Genomic DNA, 22,841 nt, shown 5'->3' with positions numbered 1-22,841 from the left:
CAGGGCTTCACACACTATCACACAGTATTAACCTGGGCTACGAACATATAAAAGGAAAATATGGGAAGGGAATATGGCGCAGTAGAAAAATAAAACATATCCCTTTTCCCCATTTACACATAACGAAATCACATTGCAGCAACATGTACATATCGATGACACATTATAACATCCAAGGTTTACATAATCTCAATCGGCAAACTAAAGCATTGCTTTTTTTCCCTTTCTTTTTATATCCCGCCATAGCACAAAGTACATTTTCCCTTAACTCAGTCCCGTAACACTCACCGAAAGAGTAGAACACGGCTTGTCCGTCTCATCCGTCTTCTTGATCACATCGTTCGCCAGTGCTGACGTTCTCCACCTTCTCGCTGCTGTTCTTTTCTACGGCCTCATTTTTTTCTAAATGGGTGTCAGATTTCTTAGCTGTTATTTTAATTTTAATCTTAAGTACTCTCATTTCTTTGCTCTCCATTTTTAAGATATTAAATCTCTTCAAACTACAGCCACTCGCCAAGATGCTCGAAAGACGTTTGAGAAGATAAGTACATGTGATTCAAAAGTAATCAAGCTGTTGTCATGGACGCCCATTCCAACCATAACAGACAATGCGATTCTATGCAGCTCATCGGCGACTTTCGCCCGCGTTCGGCTTCGACTGACCGGTCGTAGGTTCGATTCGGCCATAAGCAGGTTGCCAACTCTGACGCATCTGGCGCGAGACTCGCGCTTTCAGACTGAAACGCTCACAGCAATAATTCTTATGGACCTAAAATTGGCTACACCAAAAGCGTTGGGGCAGTTTGCAAACCCTACATATTATTTACAAGGTAATAAAACTATTATATACATGTAAGTACGTGTGTAGTAGACTTGTCTTGAAATGAAAATCTCATGCCAACTGTCATGCCCTGCTCGTCGGCTCCTCGTGTGTGCCACGCCCCCGGATTACCCACGTGTTCTTTCCCGATTTGTACCCAGCTGTGTCTGATTATTTTCAATCAGTCCTGTGTATTTCAGTCCGTGTCTTACCTGAGTCCTTCGTCCGTCATTGATGTCAGTAGCCGTCCTATGTTTCCTGTCCCGGATCTTCCTAATTAAACTCCCGTTTACCCTGCTTACACCTGCTTGCCTGCTCTTTGCTCGCTCGCCTTTCCAGCGCGTTCGCCCACTTCCGGAGCGTCCCGTGACACAAACCAGCTGACCAAATTCGGTGCTATATTATGTATGCAAGAATTATCACATGCAGGGCGCACATAACTGGTATGCAAGTACTCATTCGCTGTCTAAAGCTATACGCGCTGCAATGTTTTGTAGCAGCGCAAATGCGTATTTATTTTATGTGCATTCGCGCTGTTATGACAAGAAATCACTGTGCATTCTAGCCTTCATGCCGCGAAAGAAGTACAAATTAGCCCCATTAATGTTAAAATGCACGGTAATTTTTTGCCATAACAGCGTAAATGCGCATAAAATACATGCGAATTTGCGCTGCTACAGCAAGGAATTGCCGCGCGTTCACGGAGAATGCATACTTGCGTACCATACAGTTATGTGCGGTCCTGACCATATGTATAGTAGGCATATCTTCTACAATAAATTATATATTTAAGTCGTATTGTTTGGCGTTTTTAAATCTTTTAATCATAATTTTCTTCGTTCTTTCCTGCCGACAGTTGGGGCAGAGACTGTCATACACTCATGTACTAATGTTACTAATGTAACATTCACAGCCAGACGCTGCGCAACAGTGAAACATTTATACATGTGAGAAAAGGTTTTCTGTGTGTCCATTAATTCCTACATTGAGTTTTAATCCCGTTTACATGAAAAGCTGTAGTTATATTGCCCCCAGAATTCCAAATTTCTATTTGCAGCAAACTGATAAACCGAATAAGCCCAGGACATTGGAAAATACTTGAACAACATGGTAAAGTGGGTTTCAGCATTTTCTATTGTTACATTTGTATTAGAATTGTAACAAATGTCTTCGTTAGTATTGCATTGTATTTTGCGGGATGTTCCTCAACAGATTGGTTCTGTGGACTGTGGTGTGTTCATGTTGATTGTTGTCACAGATCGAGGAAGTAGGAAGCCGGAGAATCGGGAAACAAGGGATTTATTGGGAAACCAGCTAGGAACACGGGGCAATACAGGTAGCGACTTCAATGACTGGACTGGGGAAACATACTTTGATACGGAATTAAATACATAGGACTGATAGATGTGTGATAGATGATCACCTAGTCTATATATGCTTGATAAATGACACTCAGTTTTTCATCAGCTGCTTTCAGTCTCCATGGATAGACCAAATGTAAAATGGAAGTTTTTAGAACTGCTTCATGAAGAACAGCGTGAGCAGTATGAGGGTACTCAGCTGATTGTGGTTGGGAGCTGTGGCCTTCAAACCCTATATAATGCCAGCAAATGTGGTCTCTCCATATGGCAGATAGAGGAAGTTTGAAAGCCATTTGTATTCTCTTCCATAGTGTGCCAGCAAGGAGAGAGGACTTCACTGCTTTTACTATCCATCCATCCATCCATCATCTTCCGCTTAATCCGGGGTCCCTCCCGATTGACTGAGCTCCTCACCCTATCTCTAAGGGAGAGCCCAGCCACCCTGCGGAGGAAACTCATTTCGGCCTCTTGCACCCGCGATCTCGTTCTTTCGGTCACTACCGATAGCTCATGACCATAGGTGAGGGTAGGAACGTAGATCGACTGGTAAATCGAGAGCTTTGCCTTTTGGCTCAGCTCTCTCTTCACCATGACAGACCGATGCAGCGCCCGCATGACTGCTGACGCCGCACCGATCCGCCTGTCGATCTCCCGTTCCATCGTTCCCCCACTCTTGAACAAGATCCCGAGATACTTAAACTCCTCCACTTTTTTTAAAACTCCACTCCTGCTTTTACTAAATCTGCAAAATTTCCACTTGCATCCTGTAGCCACCAATGGCTTGAAAACTTACCAGTAGCAGAGAGAGCCCTGGAGGTGTGGCCGTCTCTGGCCATGTACCTGGATGCAGTCAGAATGAGGAAGCTACCAAATCCAGGAACTGCATTGTGTGACACCCTTGAAGCTGCTCAGACAGACCCCCTCATCTTCGCAAAGCTACATTTCTACATAGCTATCACCAGGACCTTCACTCCTTTCTTGACAAGATATCAAACTGATGAACCAGTGATGCCATTCTTAGCCACAGACTTGGCTGAGTTGATGAAGGTAATATCCTAGCATTGGACAGGTTGATGTTGCAAATTTATTTCAGTGTGTGTACATTTCTCCCTGAACATAACCTGTCTTCAGGTTAGTGTTCTACCTTTTATCTAATCATGATTAATATCTGATTAATATGAATGATTTATTAATTATATACAGATACTCACACCCACACATCCTTCCATCCATCCATTTTCCAAACCGCTTATCCTACTGGGTCACGGGGGTCCGGAGCCTATCCCGGAAGCAATGGGCACGAGGCAGGGAACAACCCAGGATGGGGGGCCAGCCCATCGCAGGGCATACTCACACACCAGTCACTCATATACGCACACCTACGGGCAATTTAGCAAGTCCAATTAGCCTCAGCATGTTTTTGGACTGTGGCAGGAAACCGGAGTACCCGGAGGAAACCCCACGACGACATGGGGAGAACATGCAAACTCCACACACCTGTGACCCAGGCGGAGACTCGAACCCGGGTCCCAGAGGTGTGAGGCAACAGTGCTAACCACTGCACCACCATGCCGCCCCAGGGTGCACCTTGACATGAGAAATTACAATGGGAAGCAAATGGTAGAGGAGCTGGACAGTAGTGGTTACATCACCAATGACAAGTCCCCTCCCACCAGGATCAGCAGCGACCATATGCTGAGACACCGGGGCACTAAAGGGCTTTGAGTCCCAGGGAGCAGACATAAATACTCATCTACTGTAAGCTGCTTAGGGGCGGCATGGTGGTGCAGTGGTTAGCACTGTTGCCTCACACCTCTGGGACCCGGGTTCAAGCCTGGGTCACATGTGTGTGGAGTTTGCATGTTCTCCCCATGTCGTCGTGGGGTTTCCTCCGTGTACTCCGGTTTCCCCCCACAATCCAAAAACATGCTGAGGTTAATTGGAGTTACTAAATTGCCCGTAGGTGTGCCTGTGTGAGTGAATGGTGTGTGAGTGTGCCCTGCGATGGGCTGGCCCCCCATCCTGGGTTGTTCCCTGCCTCGTGCCCATTGCTTCCGGGATAGGCTCCGGATCCCCGCGACCCAGTAGGATAAGCGGTTTGGAAAATGGATGGATGGATGGATGTAAGCTGCTTTGGATCAAAGCATCAGATAAATGTAAAAGCATTAATAAGATATTCCTACAGAGCAATTTCTAATAGACATGGCAGTGCCCTAACCTCTCATGTAATAAACCCCTTGGCATCATCTGCTGCCTCATTCAGCCTAATCCAATAGTCCAGAGGATCCTCCCTAGCATCTGACTTGGTTGAACAAAAATCTGCTGGAGGCATCCCAGAATGCACAGTCAAATAAGAATACTGCTTCAGGATACTAAGGACTGCATCCACATCCCCAGTGGCAGTGACAGTATCATTACTATGCAGCCATGCTCTGACCACATCTCTGGCACATCCCATCAGTCTGCTTGTGCCTGCAGTAGGAATGGGTGAACCTAAGCATTCAGAGGTTTCCCCAGCAGGTAGACTATTTGGCATCTTAGAGAGGACACTGAGGTAGAGATTGGTATACAACTTCACAATATTATTCTTAATCTGCCAGATTTGGATTATCCCCTCTGTCAGAAATCTTGCAGGCAGAGCCCACTTGCAGCAGAGCTGAGAGGTAGGGCTACATGTTAAACTAAGACTAGAGGTATGTATCAGACCAGCTCTCCCTAGCCTTCTGCTTGCTAATATTCGATCTCTCGAAAATAATATGGATGAACTTGGGACTAGGATTAAGAATTAAAAACTGATTTTCACTGAAACATAGCTGTAGGACAATATTGTAGAAGCAGCTGTCCGGCTACAGACTCACTCCATTCATCACAGGGACTGCACAGTAGTATCTGGCAAACTCAGTAGGGGGGGGGAATCTGCATTTACATCAACAACCAGTGGTACTCAGACTGTCACTTTTCAAGTGATGTAAACACTGTTCAATTGATGTGGAGCACTGAATGCTGAAATGCGGACAATTTTATTGGCCTAGGAAGTTTAACGCTGCTTTCATTCTGCCTGTTTACATTCCTCCATATGCAAACTGCACGGCAGCATTGGGCACATTGAATGAGGCTATAAGCGCACAAGAAAACAAACATAATGATACAGTGTTTACAGTAACTGGTGATTTTAATCATTGTAACTTAGGGACTGTGATACCAGCATACCAACAACACCTTACATTTCCTACATGGGAAAAAAACATACATGTATAGCAATGTGAAGGAGGCGTACAAGGTTGTACCTGGTCCCCACTTTGGACGGTCTCCATTCCTTTACCCAGCATACAGACAGCTCCTCAAACAAGCCCGAACTGTGATGTGATTTTATGTGGCCTACCACTTCATGGCTGATTTGCTGTTGTTCCCAATTTTTCCACTTTGGTAAAATACAACTAACAGTTCAGTGTGGAATATTTAGTAGCTAGGAAATCTCACAGATGGACTTATTGCACAGGTGGCATCCTATCGCAGTACCATGCTTGAATTCACTGACCTGACTGAATTCACTGTGTGTGTGTGTGTATATATATATATATATAAAGTCACGATCTGGGGCGAGCAGAGCAGCGGTGATCGTGCGGGCAGGCGTGCAAAGACTAGGTGAGACGGACAAAATCGGGCAAACTACGGGTTTAATTAGGGAACTGGGACCATAGAACAACACGAAACCACACCATAACCACAAGAGATCCACAATGACGGACAAGAGGAACAGGTAAGACCAGGACTTAAATAGGATGTGACTAATCAAAATAAGCAGACCCAGATGGAGACGATCAGGGAAGCACACGTGGGTAATCAGGGGGTGTGGCACACGAGGAGCCGACGAGCCGGGTCATGACATATATCAGAATCAGAATCAGAATCAGAATCGTGTTTATTGGCCAAGTATGTGCAAGCACATACAAGGAATTTGATTCCGGTAGATGTTGTCTCTCAAGTAGTGTAAAAAGAAAACAAAAAACAAAACAGCAGTGTGTAAGGATACAATGAACAATATCCAGAGCAAGTGTAAATACACATCATTTATTAATATTTACTTAGTGTTCATTATTATTGAATGGTACTTAATTTCTTATAAAGTTCAATTATGAAATAAAACTGCAAAAGTGTGTGGGGCGGCATGGTGGTGCAGTGGTTAGCACTGTTGCCTCGCACCTCTAGGACCCAGGTTCGAGTCTCTGCCTGGGTCACATGTGTGCGGAGTTTGCATGTTCTCCCCATGTCGTCGTGGGGTTTTCTCCAGGTACTCTGGTGTGTATATATATATAGTAAAATTGAGTTTTTTACACTTTTGCAGTTTTATTTCATAATTGAACTTTATAAGAAATTAAGTACCATTCAATAATAATGAACACTAAGTAAATATTAATAAATGATGTGTTATTGATCCCTGTGGGTGAATTGCTTTACACCTCTACCACTCTGTAGGTCAGAGCAAGCTGGTTGTGAAGGGTAGTTAGCTGTTGTAGCACCCAAAGAACTGGGACTTACGGGCCTAGTACTAACAGAACTTCATTTGTTGCAGTTTTGTATGACAAATGGATATGTTTTGTGTCCTGTGGAGAAATCATAAATACCCATTTTAGCAGGTGTGATTTTGCGTTGAACAGGTAATGTTACATTGAGACCGCCCTGGAACCTGGAACCAGGAACTAGGGGCCTCATTTATAAAGACTGTATGTGAGCAAAAGAACCATGAAACATTTGCACAAAAATTTATAGAAAAATTTTCGGATGCATAAATGTAGAATATAAAGAAAAGATACCGTGAAATAGTTTACACATTTTGAAATGGTGCAGTGCAACTGTAGGAACATTTTGGACAAAACATTAAACTGTTGCTGGCGCTTGAAGCAGAGACCAACTGAGTATGAGGAGGTGGAGCACAACGACTCGTGCACACAATTCGCTATGAATCAAACATACCTGCAGTATTTTCTGTCAACACTTGCTGCATCAAGCAAAGGCACATCCTAGATGTGTGACAGTCCACCTTGATTTTAGTGGCTAAGAACTTTGTGCTTGTCATGCAATGTTTCCCTTTCAAATCAATCAGGGAAACGTGCAATATCCTGTCTTACAGTAAAAAATACTGTGTACATTTACAACAAACTACAGTGGTCACAGCAAGAAATGGTGCTAATGATTCCTCTGATCAAAAGAATCTGTGCAATTTTACATTTTCAATCTGGTCGTCCATTTCTAGCATTTGGATCAGCACTACATATGCTTCCCAGGTTACGATGGTCTGTTTTGACCTTGCGATGGGGAATGTTTTTGATTTTCAGCATGTTGTTCAATAACTTAAATGGGACATTTGACATTTTGTTATAAAATAGGATTGGCATTAATTTTGCACAATTGTAGGCTAATGTAACCTTTCAAAGCATGTTTTTAAGGTAGGCTAGGCTAGTCCATAATGCTTGTTAGGGTAGGTGTACTGTGTTAAAATGGATTTTCTCCTTACGATAACTATATTCTAGAAAGCATCAATTTTTTTAACATTTTTATTTAACTTACACATAAAACGTGCAGCTACATATAGTGTCACTTTAAATTAACAGTATTTTAATGTTTTATTTAATAAGTATTAAATGGTGGCGCAATGGCGGCATGGTGGTGCAATGGTTAGCACTGTTGTCTCTGCCTGGGTCACATGTGTGCGGAGTTTGCATGTTCTCCCCATGTCGTCGTGGGGTTTCCTGCGGGTACTCCGGTTTCCCCCCCCAGTCGAAAAACATGCTGAGGCTAATTGGAGTTGCTAAGTTGCCCATAGGAGTGCATGCGTCAGTGAATGGTGTGTGAGTGTGCCCTGCGATGGGCTGGCCCCCCATCCTGGGTTGGTCCCTGCCTCGTGCCCATTGCTTCCGGGATTGTCTCCGGACACTCCGCGACCCAGTAGGATGCACGGTTTGGAAAATGGATGGATGGTTCAGTATGAGATGAGCTTGAGTATAACAAAAAAGGACAGCAACAAAAATAATGCTGCTGTACTGGGTTAATATTTACTATGAAATTCAACATCAGCACTCCTTTTTTCCCTCTGATTAAGTTTAGTTGCACTTGCTGCTGACAAATAAATACACCTCTTAAGAAGCATTTATAATTTCGGAAAAATACTTATTACCCAGTAATAAAATACCATATTTGGTCAAGGGATCAAAGTTTAGGACTTCGGACTCGACTCGGGACTTGCATGTCTGGACTTGTTCCCAACTCTGGTAAATGAGATATTCTACATTTTACTATAAAATAGGATTTGTGCTAATTATTTTGCTAATGTAAGTGTTCAAAGCATGTTAAGGTAGGCTAGGCTAGTCCATAATGCTTGTTAGGGTAGGTGTACTGAATCAAAATGAATTTTCTCCTTACGATATTTCCGCATTATTATGGGTTTATTGGAAGGTAACCTCATAACACAATAAACAAATTTAAAGATTGATTTTACTAGCAGCATTATAATGATGACTGTTCAAATTTTCTATAAATATATCATTACGTTGAGTAAATGTGCTTAGTGGAGCACACCACATGCGGCTGTTTCTGTAAATCAGGGAAGAGTTTTATAAGCACCGAAGTGGCGGTGAAGGAATGGACAGCTCAACAGCCGCAACATCTTTCGAAAGAGGAGATATTGTGGATAAAAGAAAAAAAGACACTAGCGGTGTGCGGTACTTTCTGAAGTTTAAAGTTCGACACGTTTAGTGACATTAAGGGTACTCCGGATTTATACACATTGCAACTTTTTGGCGTCACAACATGCCGCTCATCGATACCTTATACCTACAACTTACATGCTTACCAAATTGTGGGCGCCAATAAACGTTTGTATAGTACCATGACCATGATATAAAGCACTGAAATATGAACGTAAATATTTCATATTTCATATTTATACACATAAAACACCAATAACTGCCGTTAGCTTAGCAACCGTAACAGCTGCTCGAACACAGGTGTTTCACCCGCTCCCATGGTGCTTCGCCATAGCGCAACATTCGGAAATGTACGTAGTCACTAAATCATCTACGCGAAATTGTATTACATCTAAGTTTAATCACAGCACCCGTTCGTAGCAGTTATGATTTGTTCGCAAGACGACTAACAGGCGCTGCCATTTATCCAACACTCGGCGCTATAACCCTCACCGAATCACCGCCTCCTTCATTGTCGACGCACTGACTACACAGGGAACATTTCCCTTGTGAGGTCTGGTAGTTACGTGTAATCAGTAGCGCCCCTAGAGGATCCTCGTGACTAAGCAGGCGGACTCATACCTCAGCGCTCCCTCTAAAGTGACGAGAGACTCCTTGAGCTCGAATTAACAATTAACAACGACACTGCTGAGCAGTCAGAAAGAAATAAAATTAAGGAAAATAATAATAAAAGCGGCGGGTAGGCTGTAGATATACCCGCAATACAATATATGTTAGATATAACTGTTGACCATTTGCAGTCATGTCAAAAAGTCAAAATTGTTAAACCCCCCCCCAAGAAACACCACTAAAATCTCAGTGTATGTCTGCTGTGGGCAATTATAGCATGAGCGCACCAAACTGGTAACTGTTGATAAAAAAGTAACTGTTGGTAGAAAAATGTATTTCAGCCGTTAGAGCCCAAGCAGTGACTGATTAACGCTGAATGGTGAGGATTCCATACTGACAAATCAGAACAGGCCTGGCGGGTGCAGATGATTTCAGCAACTATAAAATAGTCTGCAAGCAAACCAGACCTAACAGTGTGCTTTACTAGCAGCTCTGGGACAATGGCAGTGCATGAGGGGGTTATAGTGCTGCTTCTTCTTTTAGGTTGCAGCTGTGAAGCTCAACTGAAGTCTGGGTTTCTTGTGAAGACCCCTCAAGTGGCTGCAGTTTATCAAAATGGATTAGGTGCTCCCCAGGTGGTGGCAGCTGGCTATCAGGTTGGCGTAGGGGCTCCCCAGGTCGTGGCAGCTGGCATCAGGTTGGCGTAGGGACTCCCCAGGTGGCTTCGACCGGCTATCAGGTTGGCGTAGGGGCTCCCCAGGTGGTGGCAGCTGGCTATCAGGTTGGCGTAGGGGCTCCCCAGGTGGTGGCAGCTGGCTATCAGGTTGGCGTAGGGGCTCCCCAGGTGGCTTCGACCGGCTATCAGGTTGGCGTAGGGGCTCCCCAGGTGGCTTCGACCGGCTTCCAGGTTGGTGTAGGGGCTCCCCAGGTGTCTTCGACCGGCTTCCAGGTTGGCGTAGGGGCTCCCCAGGTGTCTTCGACCGGCTATCAGGTTGGCGTAGGGGCTCCCCAGGTGTCTTCGACCGGCTATCAGGTTGGCGTAGGGGCTCCCCAGGTGTCTTCGACCGGCTATCAGGTTGGCGTAGGGGCTCCCCAGGTGGCTTCGACCGGCTATCAGGTTGGCGTAGGGGCTCCCCAGGTGGCTTCGACCGGCTTCCAGGTTGGCGCAGGGGCTCCCCAGGTGGCTTCGACCGGCTATCAGGTTGGCGTAGGGGCTACCAAGGTGGGGGCGACTGGCTTCCAGGTTGGCGTGGGGGGGACCGGCTATCAGGTTGGCGTAGGGGCTACCAAGGTGGGGGCGGCCGGCTATCTGAGCAAGCAAGTTGCTCCTGCTCTGGTTAAATCTGTGACTGGAATGCAAGTGAACCCTGATAGTGTGAGGGTTGTATGTGGGGAGGATTCGGTTATGGTGGATGTGCTACAGGACCTTCTAGCTATTGGCCAGCTGATCAATGCTTCAGACATCACCCTTGGTGGTTGTGCACCCACTGGGCAGGATGCTTCTGGCACAGTGAGGTTTCAGTCTGTGCTGCAGGCCTGTGGAAGTACACTGATGGTATGAGGGCTTCCTTCTGATTGGTTGCTATGTTGGCTATGCTAGTCCTAATCACGTTGCTCTTCTCCAGATGACTGCTGATGCCCTGGTCTATAGCTTTGCATTGATCTACACCCCCAGTGGTATTAATGGCAGCCCCATTGTGAGGACCAATGGTGCTGTGGTTGGCATTGAGTGTCACTATTTGAGGTGAGGATGCCCCATCAGCTTTGCTGTTCCTTAGCCCTAGGAGCTGTTCATCCAGTGACTGACCCAAATGGGCAGTGGTGGCTTCATGGTTAGGGAAGCACACTTGTACCAAAGATTGCTGGTTCAAGTCCCTGACCAGCAAGGCACCACTGGGGTACACTGAAGGTACCGCCCAAAGCACTGCTCCCCTGGTGCTGAATTAGCTCCCCCTGATGTGTCATGATGTCACATAATATAAATGCAGAGGACACATTTCATTGTGCACTGTTGTGGTCATTGACATACCACGAAACATTAATTCTAAATGATGCCTGCTCCTTAGGAAGCAGAATGTGAGCAGCAATGCCCTGGTGCCAACCTGGATCCCCTACTATGCTACAATGGCGGCTGAGGCACAACTGAATTTCTCACTGAGGCTGATGGATGGTAGGCAAGGGGTTCATGCAGCATATCTGGCTTTACTCAGTGGGTTTGTCCTCAAGTGCATGTGCCCTTTGTGCAGATGCATGGCAGAATGAGAGGGCCTCCAATGTGTACTTCCTGGGAAGTGTCCTGAACATTGAAGCCTCTGTCCTTGTGGGCAACAGTCAGCCCCTGCGTGTCTTTGTGGACAGCTGTGTGGCCACCTTGGTCCCTGATGTGACCTCTGTCCCTAGCTATGCCTTTGTGCAGAACTCTGGGTGAGTAACATTGTATGGCTGTGAGGCCGCTTGGGCAATGCTGCTTGACATGCCTGCCCTTCAGGTGCCTGACTGATGCCAAGGTGACAGGATCCCGCTCCCAGTTCCTGCCCAGAAAGCAGGATGACAAGCTGCAGCTTCAGCTGGATGCTTTCAGGTTCTCTCAGGATGGCAGGAGCTCAGTGAGTACAGGCACTTGTGCAGGATTTCTGTGCTTAAATGAACTGGTTGTGATGGCAGCTGACCAGCTTTTGGTGTCCCCCTAGCTGTACATTACTTGCAGCCTGAGAGCAACAGTGGCTTCTGTGCCTGTGGATTCCCAACACAAGGCTTGTTCCTTCTCTCTTGCCGCTAACAGGTCAGTAGCTGCAGCATTATGATGCTGGATCAGTTAAGCTGCTAAGCAATTGTTATTCCCTATTGCAGGTGGGTGTCTGTGGATGGGAATGACCAGGTGTGTGGCTGCTGTGACGCCAGCTGTGGGCTTGCAGGTGTAGCAGGTATGTTTGGCCTCCACCAAAAGATGCTCTGGTGGATTGTGTTGCTGTGACTGAGGCACCCTCCCTCCTTGCCCTTGCAGGTGCTCAAGGCACAGGTGTTCTGGGCCCCATTGCTATCCAACAGGGTCCTCCCACGGCTAGTCAGCCTGGACAGCTGTATATTCTGAAGGGATAGGGACCAAGCTGCATGGTCCCAGGATGGAAGGAGCCACCTAACTTGCCTGGCATATTCTGCACTGCTTGTCATGCTGTTGCTTCCCCCTAATGAGGTGACTGCAGTTGTGCAGGAGACCAAGGGCACTGTCTTGTGACTGAATAAAGCACTAGTATTTGAAATGGTGCAGTCGTCGCTTATTCCTTGGCTCCCAGGTACACTTCTGGATTGCCTAGAAATTCTACAGCCACATCACACTGCTTGCTGCCTGTGGATTTTATGACTGGAATGGCACCCTGTGGGGATTCCTTGCCTTAGATGGAATGTGTTGGTGGGGTTGTACACAAGGTGTTCCTTTCAGTAAGGAATCAGTTTCAGGGAAGGTACTCCCTGTATGTGGATCAGGGCTTGGTGCCAACAGACTAGGGTAGTCGGGAGTGATTCCTACCCTCATTCCCTCTCTTTGGGGAGTGGCTGACAGCCTCTATGTGGTGGTTGGAAGCATTGCAGCCTGGTTTGCCATCACCTTCATATCATGGAAGTACTTGGTCATCCTGGGGCACTTGCAAGGGTGTACCATTGATTTTTAACAATGGCAGGCACTAGGGGGCTCATGTATTGCTACTGAAATGCAGAATTCCAATCCAGTGTCAGCAACTGATTCACACTAACAGATGATGGTATTAAACCTTAATACTGATTTCTGCAAGTGCTGGTTAAAGAACAGCATGCGGTCTGATAAAAATGAGCATCTTATTCATTTGTTAATACTGCTGCAGCGTTCTCTGCATTCTCACCACTGCTCCACATCATACTTCACTCTGCCACATATCACTTTACTACCCCATGTTGAATGTTGCATTGTATGAGCATCATTTTATCCTGTGGATTATGGAGTTAACTAGTTAAAAGAAGTTGTGAAACTGTACCATAACCACTGATGCTCTTATTTTAACTGATGAAAAATATATTAATTTGAAATCTCTCCTATGTCGCATCCTTTCATGATGTGATTATTGCATTCGTGCCGATATGTTACGATATACAATGCAATCCTCACCCCCAGCCGGGGAAAATTCAGTCCCCCCCCCATCCGACGCCGCAGACTTCATCAAACTGTAGCAGAGCAGGTAATAGTCATTCGTAAATGATTAGATTCATAAACAATTAGCCTTATTTCCTTAGAAACAGATTAGATCTGAACCCAAAACTACCCGGTACCCTCAGCATCTTAATCTTCAACCTGCTCTTCACTCTCTGCCCCTTTTTGAATGATTTGAGGTCAGCACGCCAGGGGGCGCTAGGCAGCCACTTGGGCGTCTTCTCCCAGCCTATACTAACTTCGGTTTTTGTTCTTTGAAACTAAAAACTGGAAAATAGTAAAATGCTTTTTTCAGCTTTTGCCATCTGGCCTGGTCATTTAGAAAAGGGCACAACCTTATTAAAAGACACACTTTATTTTTGTGAAAACAATTTGATGAACACAAAAATATGGACACGATTACAGGGCTGGATTAAAACATGAACAAGAGTGGCTTCTGTACTGGAACTGAGACTAGTGTTGCGGTGGGGTGTGGAATGTTCTGTCCTGCCTTTGAGTTAATGTCCAGCAGCGCTTTGGATTCCTGCAGACACCCAGTCCATGGTGAGGAAGCACATACTCATCACCATAACTTCTTTTTCTGCAGAGTAGCTCTCCTCACACTCGAGTTCAAAACCAAAAAAGTCCATCCCATCACCAGGTATGGCTGACTTTGTGTGCCCATTGGCAGTTTCTTCTGCTACAGGAGCAACTGTGTCACACTCTGCTATCAGAAGCTCCTTCAGTTCCTGTTTCCTACACTCATCCCTTAACCATCGGAGTTCGAATTCTGGACAACTGACAGCAGCAAGAAGTGCACATATGCAAAACGAGTCTGGATAGCCTGAAGAGAACAAAAAATGTATTGTAGCTGTACAATTAGACATGTTTATTTTGTTATTTTACTATTTAGGCTACAGTGCAGGCTATTTACTATAGTCCAATAATCTGCCTTTTATGGGATGAACAATATACAGTATAATAAGTATTGTTGTGATCTACTCAAACTAGTATTTTGATTTTGAATTAGCTTCCATCGTTGCATATTCTCTATCCAGGTAGGCAGCAAATGTTTTTCTACGCGGTAGGCAAACGTGTAGAATAGGTAATTTCTCAATTATGTGACAAAAGGAAGGAGAATCCACAGTGGAAATAAGTAGCATTCTGTCCACAATATACCCAGCCACAAGTTTGTTTAGGTCTTCTCCACTTATAGTTGGTGTTTGACAGGAGAAATCCAGCCTGCTGCTTGGCAGGAGTGGGACATGTACTGGCATTGGGCTCATCTGTCGCTTCACCTGGTATTTTCTCCACTAATTTCACTGCGCAGTGCTGCCCTTTCAGATGTTGAATTTTTTGAGGTTGACAATGATTTCTTACCCCCACATAACGTACAACTCACAAAAATGTTCTTGCCTTTAGCCGAGATGAATTCCAGCTACTGAACACGTACTTCTCACTCGCCATGTTCACTTTGTTTTTGTTTGAGCTGGTTTCGCATGCATGTAGGTCTCCTGTAAATGACGTCGCATGTGCGACTGTCAAACAGACATCTGCCTGCCACTGTCAGGTTACTGTCAATTATTATTTCTGTTTTTACAATATAGATGTTAAAGCACTTGATTTTATTGGTAACGTAGCGGTAACGTAAAGTTACTTGAAAGTGTAACTGTAATGCAGTTATTAATTTTTAAATTATAATGCATTAAGTTACTACGTTACTAAAAAAGATTCAAATTACAGTAATGCCTTACTAAGTTACGCATTACTGCCCAGCACTGGTTTGCATATAGTTTAATGTTTATGTGCATGGTTGTCATTACAAACCTACAAGGCACCTTTGGCTATTTGGGTGTTCAGGTCTATGACAGCTGTACCTCATTCTTTGTATAAAAAATGTCTGATGCTCATCCAAGTATGAATTAACTTTCATGTATATGAAATGAGACATTTCATATATGTATATGAGACAATAAAAGGCAAATGTAACCATTATGTAAATATTTCAGGTATTTTACTGAAAGGTATATCACAGGATACAAAAAACAAACAGCACAGTTTATGTGACAAAATACGAAACATCATATGAAAGCTCACAGAGAAATGTCCGGTCAGGTGGCAGTCCAGGCTTTTGAGTTGAGTACAGACTTTCACTGTTGTTGGAGAAAGCGTCAGGCTTTCCACTCCAACTCTGCACACACCATTAATTACGAGACAACACACTTAAAGTTTTACTTGCGCAAGGGTAACCACACTCTCTGCATGCTAGGCTACAAAGGAATGTGTTACAAAGGGTGGTTCCCCTTGGCACCTTTTTTTATAGTCAATGGGGGGCAGGGGTCTTGGAGTGAGAACAAAGAAAGGACTGTAAGAGTAAGAAGAAGTTCTGGTTTTCCTCAGGTGGACAACTATTTAAACACGTGCTCAGGATACGTGTAAACTAATATAATCTAAAGTATGAAGATAAAGGAAAACAAAATAACGTTTATACATATTTACACTCATTGCTGATTATACAGAAATGACAACAAATAATTAATAACAGTTTCTTCAACCTAACAATCCCTCCTGTTTATCATGACAGTATAATCAGAAGCATCAGTATTATACAAGTTGCAAAAGCACTTTCAGCACAATCGTCATTCAGATCACATCATCATCATTATTAAGAGGGCTAGACAAGTTTAATAAGTCCAACCGTTCTTCTGCAGCGTATAGCAGAAAAACAGAACTAAAAGTTTGTTGTATCATGGAATGGAGGCAGGGTATAATACAAATGAAACAACAACATACAAATGATAATGTAACAAGAATGGGGAGTGAGAATTTTAGCAGTAACTGCCACCAGGACCCAGTGAGAAACCAGTCCAACCATGAGGGACCGGCATGGGGATCCAGGGACATATGTGTACAGACATAACAGTTAGTTAAATTGTCTTTCTTTGCTATATCATAAACATAACGATACCAGTAGTTTTGTAGGAAAGGATGGGTCTCATTTGTGGAGATAGGCCTCAGGTGGGAGCCGTCATGTGTCCATCTAGGTGGATGAAACACCTGCTCTGGTGAGTGCAGAAGCAGACCAACAATTCCCATAAAGAGAATTACACCGAGAGTCACCTTACCGCATCCCCACCCAATCAGAGCCATTCTAAATGGAGTGCAGATCAGCTGTTTTCTTCACCGGGTTGAGACGTCAGTATCCTATAGATTACTGCGCCTTTGTAGCGGACTTCCACTGCTACTCCGAAGGTACAGAGGTCTCTGATACGGGCTTGATGGGCTTACAGTGACTCTTATGTATCCAGGAAGGTCGCTCTGCTATTTTCACCGCTGTTGGTGTTGTGAGGAGGACTTGATAAGGTCCGTCCCACCGAGGTGTGCTCCAATCCTTTCACAACAGGACCTTGACCAGGATCCAATCTCCTGGCTGCAGATTATCCTGTTGAACAGAAACAGAATTTACCGGCAGACTACTGGGGCTATGTTTTTGTTGTGATGTTAGTAGTTTACGCATCCAATCGGCTAACGTATTTTCTCTGTCTGCTTTTCCTATATCACTCATTTCGGTTGCTAAGGGAAACGGTCTACCATACACTATTTCAAATGGTGTCAATCCTGCAGGAGTGGGAGTTATTCTCATCCATAATTTTACTAGAGACAAACATTCTGGCCACGGCCTTTTTGTCTCTTCCACTGTCTTTCTGAGCCTTGTTTTAATGGTGCCATTAGTTCTTTCTACCAAGCCTGCGCTCTGGGGGTGATAAGCACAATGATTTTTTATCGTAAACCCTAGTGCTTGTGAGCAGAGGGACATGGTCTGATTTACAAAATGAGTCCCATTGTCCGATCTTATAATATGAGGTATGCCATAGGTAGGGAAATAATGGCCTACCAAACATTTTGCAACGGTCATTGCATCACAGTGTTTTACAGGGTATATTTCTACCCACTTAGAAAAGGTGTCTATAATGACTAGACAACACTTCTTCCCTTGTGACCAAGATAATTCAATGAAATCCATATGTACAATTTGAAATGGATACTCAGCTGCGGGAAACTGGCCACGTTTTGGCCTTATGTTGCCTTGTGCATTGTGTTTACAGCAAATTAAGCACGCTCGACAAAATTGTTTTGCATAATCAGAAAAATTTATAGTATAAAAGTATTGTTGAATAATATGTACCATCCCTCCTGTTGAGACATGGGTGTTTCCATGGCTCACTAAGGCAGCTGTCTTGTATACATTTTTTGGTAGGATGGGCTTGTCATTCATATAATAAGTTTTCCCTTGTTGTATTGCTCCTCTCTTAATCCAGCTCTGTATTTCTGTTTTAGGTGCATGAGTCTGTGCATCACATAGTACATCATCAACAAGACATCTGTAACATTTAAGGCAGGTTGTTTTTGTGCAGCATAATCAGGTAACCATTCCCTGCAATAATTGCAAAGTCCTAAGAAGGACATCATTTGCTGTTTAGTCTTTGGCTTTGGTGCCTCTTGTATTGCCTGTTTTCTAGTTTCTAATAACGATCGACCTTGTTGGGAGAGTTTATGTCTAAGATATATAACTTCCTCTCTGCAATACTGTAATTTTTGTTTTGATGCTTTATGTCCTGTATCATACAAATGCTGTAACACTAACAGTGTGGCTTCCTTGCAATGCTGTTTTGTATCTGAAGCAATTAATATATCATCTACATATAATAGCACTTGACTATGGGACGGTACTTTACAGGAACTCATTGAATACCGTAGTGCCATTGTATATACATGTGGACTTTCTGAAAACCCTTGAGAGAGTCTAGTGTATTTGTATTTATGTCCTTTATAAGTGAAACCAAATAAGTGTTGTGAATCAGGATGTAGTGGTACTGAGAAAAAAGCATTACTCAGATCCACTACTGAAAAATACTTCTTGTCCGGGGACAAGGAATTTAACAAAAGGTGTGGATTAGGCACATCTGGTGCAGCATGTTGTACTATTTCATTTACTGGTCTTAAATCCTGCACCATGCGCCATTTCCCTGTATGTCCCTTCTGGACGGGGAAGATAGGAGTATTGCAAGTGGCCTCAGGAGCCTCTCGCAATGTTCCTGATGCCAACATATCCTGCACTACAGGGGCTATACCTTTCTCTGCCTCAGGTTTTAACGGGTATTGTCTAACTACCGGGCGGAGTTCTGATTTCACAATTACTTTGTAAGGTGGGAACCCCTTTACCAGTCCTACATCAGCGGGGGAGGACGACCACAACCCTTCCGGGAGGCGATCTAGATCTGGACATGATCCCTCCTCCAGGGTTGGAAAAATTTGTCAGGTTGGGTCCTGCAAGTGTGTGGTGAGAGTGGTTTGAACTCTCCATCCCAAAGGAAACCGCCACACATTGTGTTTTTTGTCATAGCTCCAACAGGAGCCAGGTACGGGTTGGTAGTCATTGTGACTGTGCATGGAATCTCGTAAGAACATCTCTGCATCCCTCCACTGCATCTGAGGTGGTTTTGATAGAGATACGTGTGGTGTTCCCCCTCTGAACACAGCCTGTTGTTTATTAGATAAGATGACTGAGGCAGCAGAAAAGCCAATAGTGGAGTTAACATATATATGTTGTAAGGTGATACAAGTGTCTTGGAGGGCATGAAACGTTTTGTCATAGGCATAATCTGGTCCTGGGGTGCCTTTGTACCACATAGTGACGTGTAAGGCATCGCCAGGCATGAACTGGGTTTGTTTAGGGGACTGCTTTTCTCTAGTTTTTCTCAATATTTCACGTGTCTGTGCTGTCCCCCCCCAGATCTAGGGACCAATAATACTGTGGAGCTGACATGCCATGTATCACGAAAGTTTGTTTTTCTACTATGGCCTTCATGCCAGTGGGTGTTGCAGTCACACTAATACCCATTTGTATCATAAGATCCCTTCCTAACAGATTGACTGGACATGAAGGGCTTATTAGCACTTGGGCGTGACATTCTAACTCTGTTTCCTCATCTTTTATGCTAACTGGATTTGTCAATTGATGACTCTCAGCTTGGCCTCCTGCAGTTCGGATATTTATGGAGGACGAGGAAAAGGTGACCCTTGGAGGGCTAGTGGTTAACACTGTTCTACAGGCTCCAGTATCACATAGGCACTCATATATTTTCCCATTTATAATAAGCCTTCGTTTTGGTAGTTCTTCAAGTTGTTTTAGTGCTAGCAGTTGGCAAACTGCTTGCAAATCTATCTCTTCTGTCTCATCCTGTTTTTGCAGCTTATCTGGCTCCTTTGATAGTTCACAGGCTAATTGTCATTGATTCTCTGTGGAATTTGGGTTGTTTATAAACTTGGTTCTACATTGCCTAGCTAAGTGCCCAAGTTTTCCGCATGTCCAGCAAGTGTTATCTTGCTGTAATAAATTTTGCTGATTGCTCCTAAAAGCACCTCTCCCCCTTCCTCGACCTCGTGACCTTCCTCTGAACCCTCCCCTCCCCGGAGGATTCATATGTATTATTGCAACAGTATCATTAGCAGCAAACACTGCGTCTGATTTCTGTTTTTTTGCTGTATGGGCGTGTTGGGCATATTCTAGGGCTTGCTGTACTGAACCAGTATTCTGATGTACCCAATGTTTATCTATGTATCTCTTCAGTTCAGGTTTTCGCCCTGTGATGACCGCACGTTTTAACTGTTGCTGATAAACTCCTCCATTTTCCTCATTATGAGGAATTCCTGAATTCCCTCTAAACACCACTCGCATCCTATCCATAAAATCCTCTGGCTCTTCTCCATCTTTTTGCTTGCATTGTGCAATTCTGCCATAATCTGCTCGTCTCGCAAACACTGTTTCTATCCTTCCATGTAATTGCTGCATACTCTGTTGTAGAGCTTGTGAATTATGTGCAAGTGGTTGATTGTCTGGTCCATGACCAGTAAAGTCTCCTGCTACTCTTCCCCACTTATGGTTGAACAGCTGTCTTAAACATTGGAACATTTCTCTACCATTCAGGTGGAAACTGCTCTGTAGTTCCAATATTGCTGTCCAAAATTCTGGTACCCCTTCATCAACAGGAGGTATTCCCTTTAATGCTGCCGTTCTATCTTCAGCTGTCCATGATCTATAGACTAACATTGTTTCAGGTCCTCCATCTGGCTCTCTATTAGGGTTTTCCACCTCCACTAGGGGGCATTGTAATTCTATTTCTTCCTCTTCACTATCAATATCAATGCCTTCATTTCGCGGATGCCATCGAATCTTAGCAGTAGCTAGATCGCGCACCGGGTATAACGTAGGATCTCTACTCCTAGTTATAATGGGGGAAGAAGGAGGAGCTGATGGCTTCTTTGGTATTGTGCCCATAGCTGATGGTTGTTTTATTTCCCTTCTATCTACGGGTTGCACAGGGGCAGGCAATAGTGGTGGTGTTGGTGGTCTATTTTCTCTACTTTTTGTTTTGGCTACCGTCTCATCATCTAAAGTGACTAGAGCGGCTGCAGTTAATTTATCCTTTCTATCATCCTTTTTATGCTTTCTACATACATCTCTTAACTTACTTTGTTCCAACCAATTATCTGAATACTTATATTCTTTCTTCCTTTTCTCCAATTTTCCTTTCTTCAAGGTTTGTAACATTTCTAGTTTTAAATTTCCTTGTAATTTTAAGATATCTGGAGTGTGGAGTTTCCCTTCAAATCCATGTTTTTTTTCTCCACCTCCAATTACTTATTTGTCCTGAACCTGGTTTATATCCTTCCAAAAACTTCTCATCTCCCTCAAGTTCAATCCTCTTACTCTGATTCTTTCCCATTTTTTTTTTATTACATTCTGCGCATTACACAGGTCCTGGGTGGAATTTCACTGGTACGAGATATATGAGAGGACCAGTCATTCACACAATACATGCATGTTCATACTTCGCTTAATTACGGCTAAGCCTAACCCCTTTTCTGCTTAATTACGGCTAAGCCTAACCCCTTTTCTGCTTAATTACGGCTAAGCCTAACCCACGTCAATTGACCCGGTTATTTCGCTGAATAACCTTGTTGTCTCACCTGTCCCGTGTGCCTGTTTTCCGTCACCGAGGTCCGTCAGACATCACCAGACGTCGAGCGCAGTTCTAACCACCGGCCTGATGACGAATTCACGTCTTAGGTCTTTCTTGCACCCGTCTCCGAGTGGCTGCCGGCAGGCTTCAGTGTTGCTCCTCTCGGCGTGCTGGCGATGTCGTCAGGTGTCCTCGGATCCGGCTCGAAGGACCAAATTATATGTTGGAGAAAGCGTCAGGCTTTCCACTCCAACTCTGCACACAGGACCAAACTACGGTACAGTATATGTTGGAGAAAGCGTCAGGCTTTCCACTCCAACTCTGCACACAGGACCAAACTACAGTACAGTATATGTTGGAGAAAGCGACAGGCTTTCCACTCCAACTCTGCACACAGGACCAAACTACGGTACAGTATATGTTGGAGAAAGCGACAGGCTTTCCACTCCAACTCTGTACACATCATTAATTACGAGACAACACACTTAAAGTTTTACTTGCGCAAGGGTAACCACACTCTCTGCATGCTAGGCTACAAAGGAATGTGTTACAAAGGGTGGTTCCCCTTGGCACCTTTATTTATAGTCAATGGGGGGCAGGGGTCTTGGAGTGAGAACAAAGAAAGGACTGTAAGAGTAAGAAGAAGTTCTGGTTTTCCTCAGGTGGACAACTATTTAAACACATGCTCAGGATACGTGTAAACTAATATAATCTAAATTATGAAGGTAAAGGAAAACAAAATAATGTATATACATATTTACACTCATTGCTGATTATACAGAAATGATAACAAATGATTACTAACAGTTTCTTCAACCTAACATTGTTGCTTTTAGGGTGGATCGTGTAGGTTAATCTAAAACCTATAAAAACACATCCACATAGAACGCCGTACGCTCTGTCCCACAACGCCTACTTTCTCTCCCGTTTAATTTCGGCTAAACTTAACCATACAACTACTTTCTCTCCCGTTTAATTTCGGCTAAACTTAACCATACGCATGCCTTGGCCACCTACTCACTTAGGTGCCGTATCTCTCACCTGTATATTGTGGTCTCTGTTCCGTCACCGAGGTCCTTCAGACATCACCAGACGTCGAGCGCAGTTCTAACCACCGGCCTGATGACGAATTCACATCACAGGTCTTTCTTGCACCCGTCTTCG

General features: G+C 44.2%; 1 protein-coding gene across 1 annotated transcript; it reads left to right on the top strand.

Annotated features, from left to right (window-relative positions):
* Positions 1-9,969: 9,969 nt before the first annotated feature.
* On the top strand, positions 9,970-12,757 carry LOC125726936 (uncharacterized). The gene is made up of 10 exons (XM_049003414.1): positions 9,970-10,171; positions 10,213-10,380; positions 10,423-11,049; positions 11,120-11,238; positions 11,561-11,664; positions 11,741-11,918; positions 11,983-12,100; positions 12,185-12,276; positions 12,345-12,418; positions 12,499-12,757. Exons 1-10 carry the CDS (start codon positions 9,995-9,997, stop codon positions 12,591-12,593), a joined length of 1,752 nt encoding a protein of 583 aa, XP_048859371.1. The 5' UTR covers positions 9,970-9,994; the 3' UTR covers positions 12,594-12,757.
* The last annotated feature ends 10,084 nt before the right edge of the window (positions 12,758-22,841 follow it).

Source organism: Brienomyrus brachyistius, unplaced genomic scaffold, assembly GCF_023856365.1.
Source record: "Brienomyrus brachyistius isolate T26 unplaced genomic scaffold, BBRACH_0.4 scaffold80, whole genome shotgun sequence".
In the NCBI taxonomy this organism is placed as follows: Eukaryota; Metazoa; Chordata; class Actinopteri; order Osteoglossiformes; family Mormyridae; genus Brienomyrus; species Brienomyrus brachyistius.
The sequence above is the reverse complement of the archived record's forward strand: the minus strand, read 5'-3'. Positions and strand labels throughout refer to the sequence as shown.

Coding starts and splice junctions, on each gene's coding strand:
- LOC125726936 (XM_049003414.1), top strand. CDS start 9,995: ATGGCAGTGCATGAGGGGGTTATAGTGCTGCTTCTTCTTTTAGGTTGC. Junction 10,172..10,212: donor TTGGCGTAGGGGCTCCCCAG/GTCGTGGCAGCT, acceptor GGGACTCCCCAG/GTGGCTTCGACCGGCTATCA. Junction 10,381..10,422: donor TTGGCGTAGGGGCTCCCCAG/GTGGCTTCGACC, acceptor GGGGCTCCCCAG/GTGTCTTCGACCGGCTTCCA.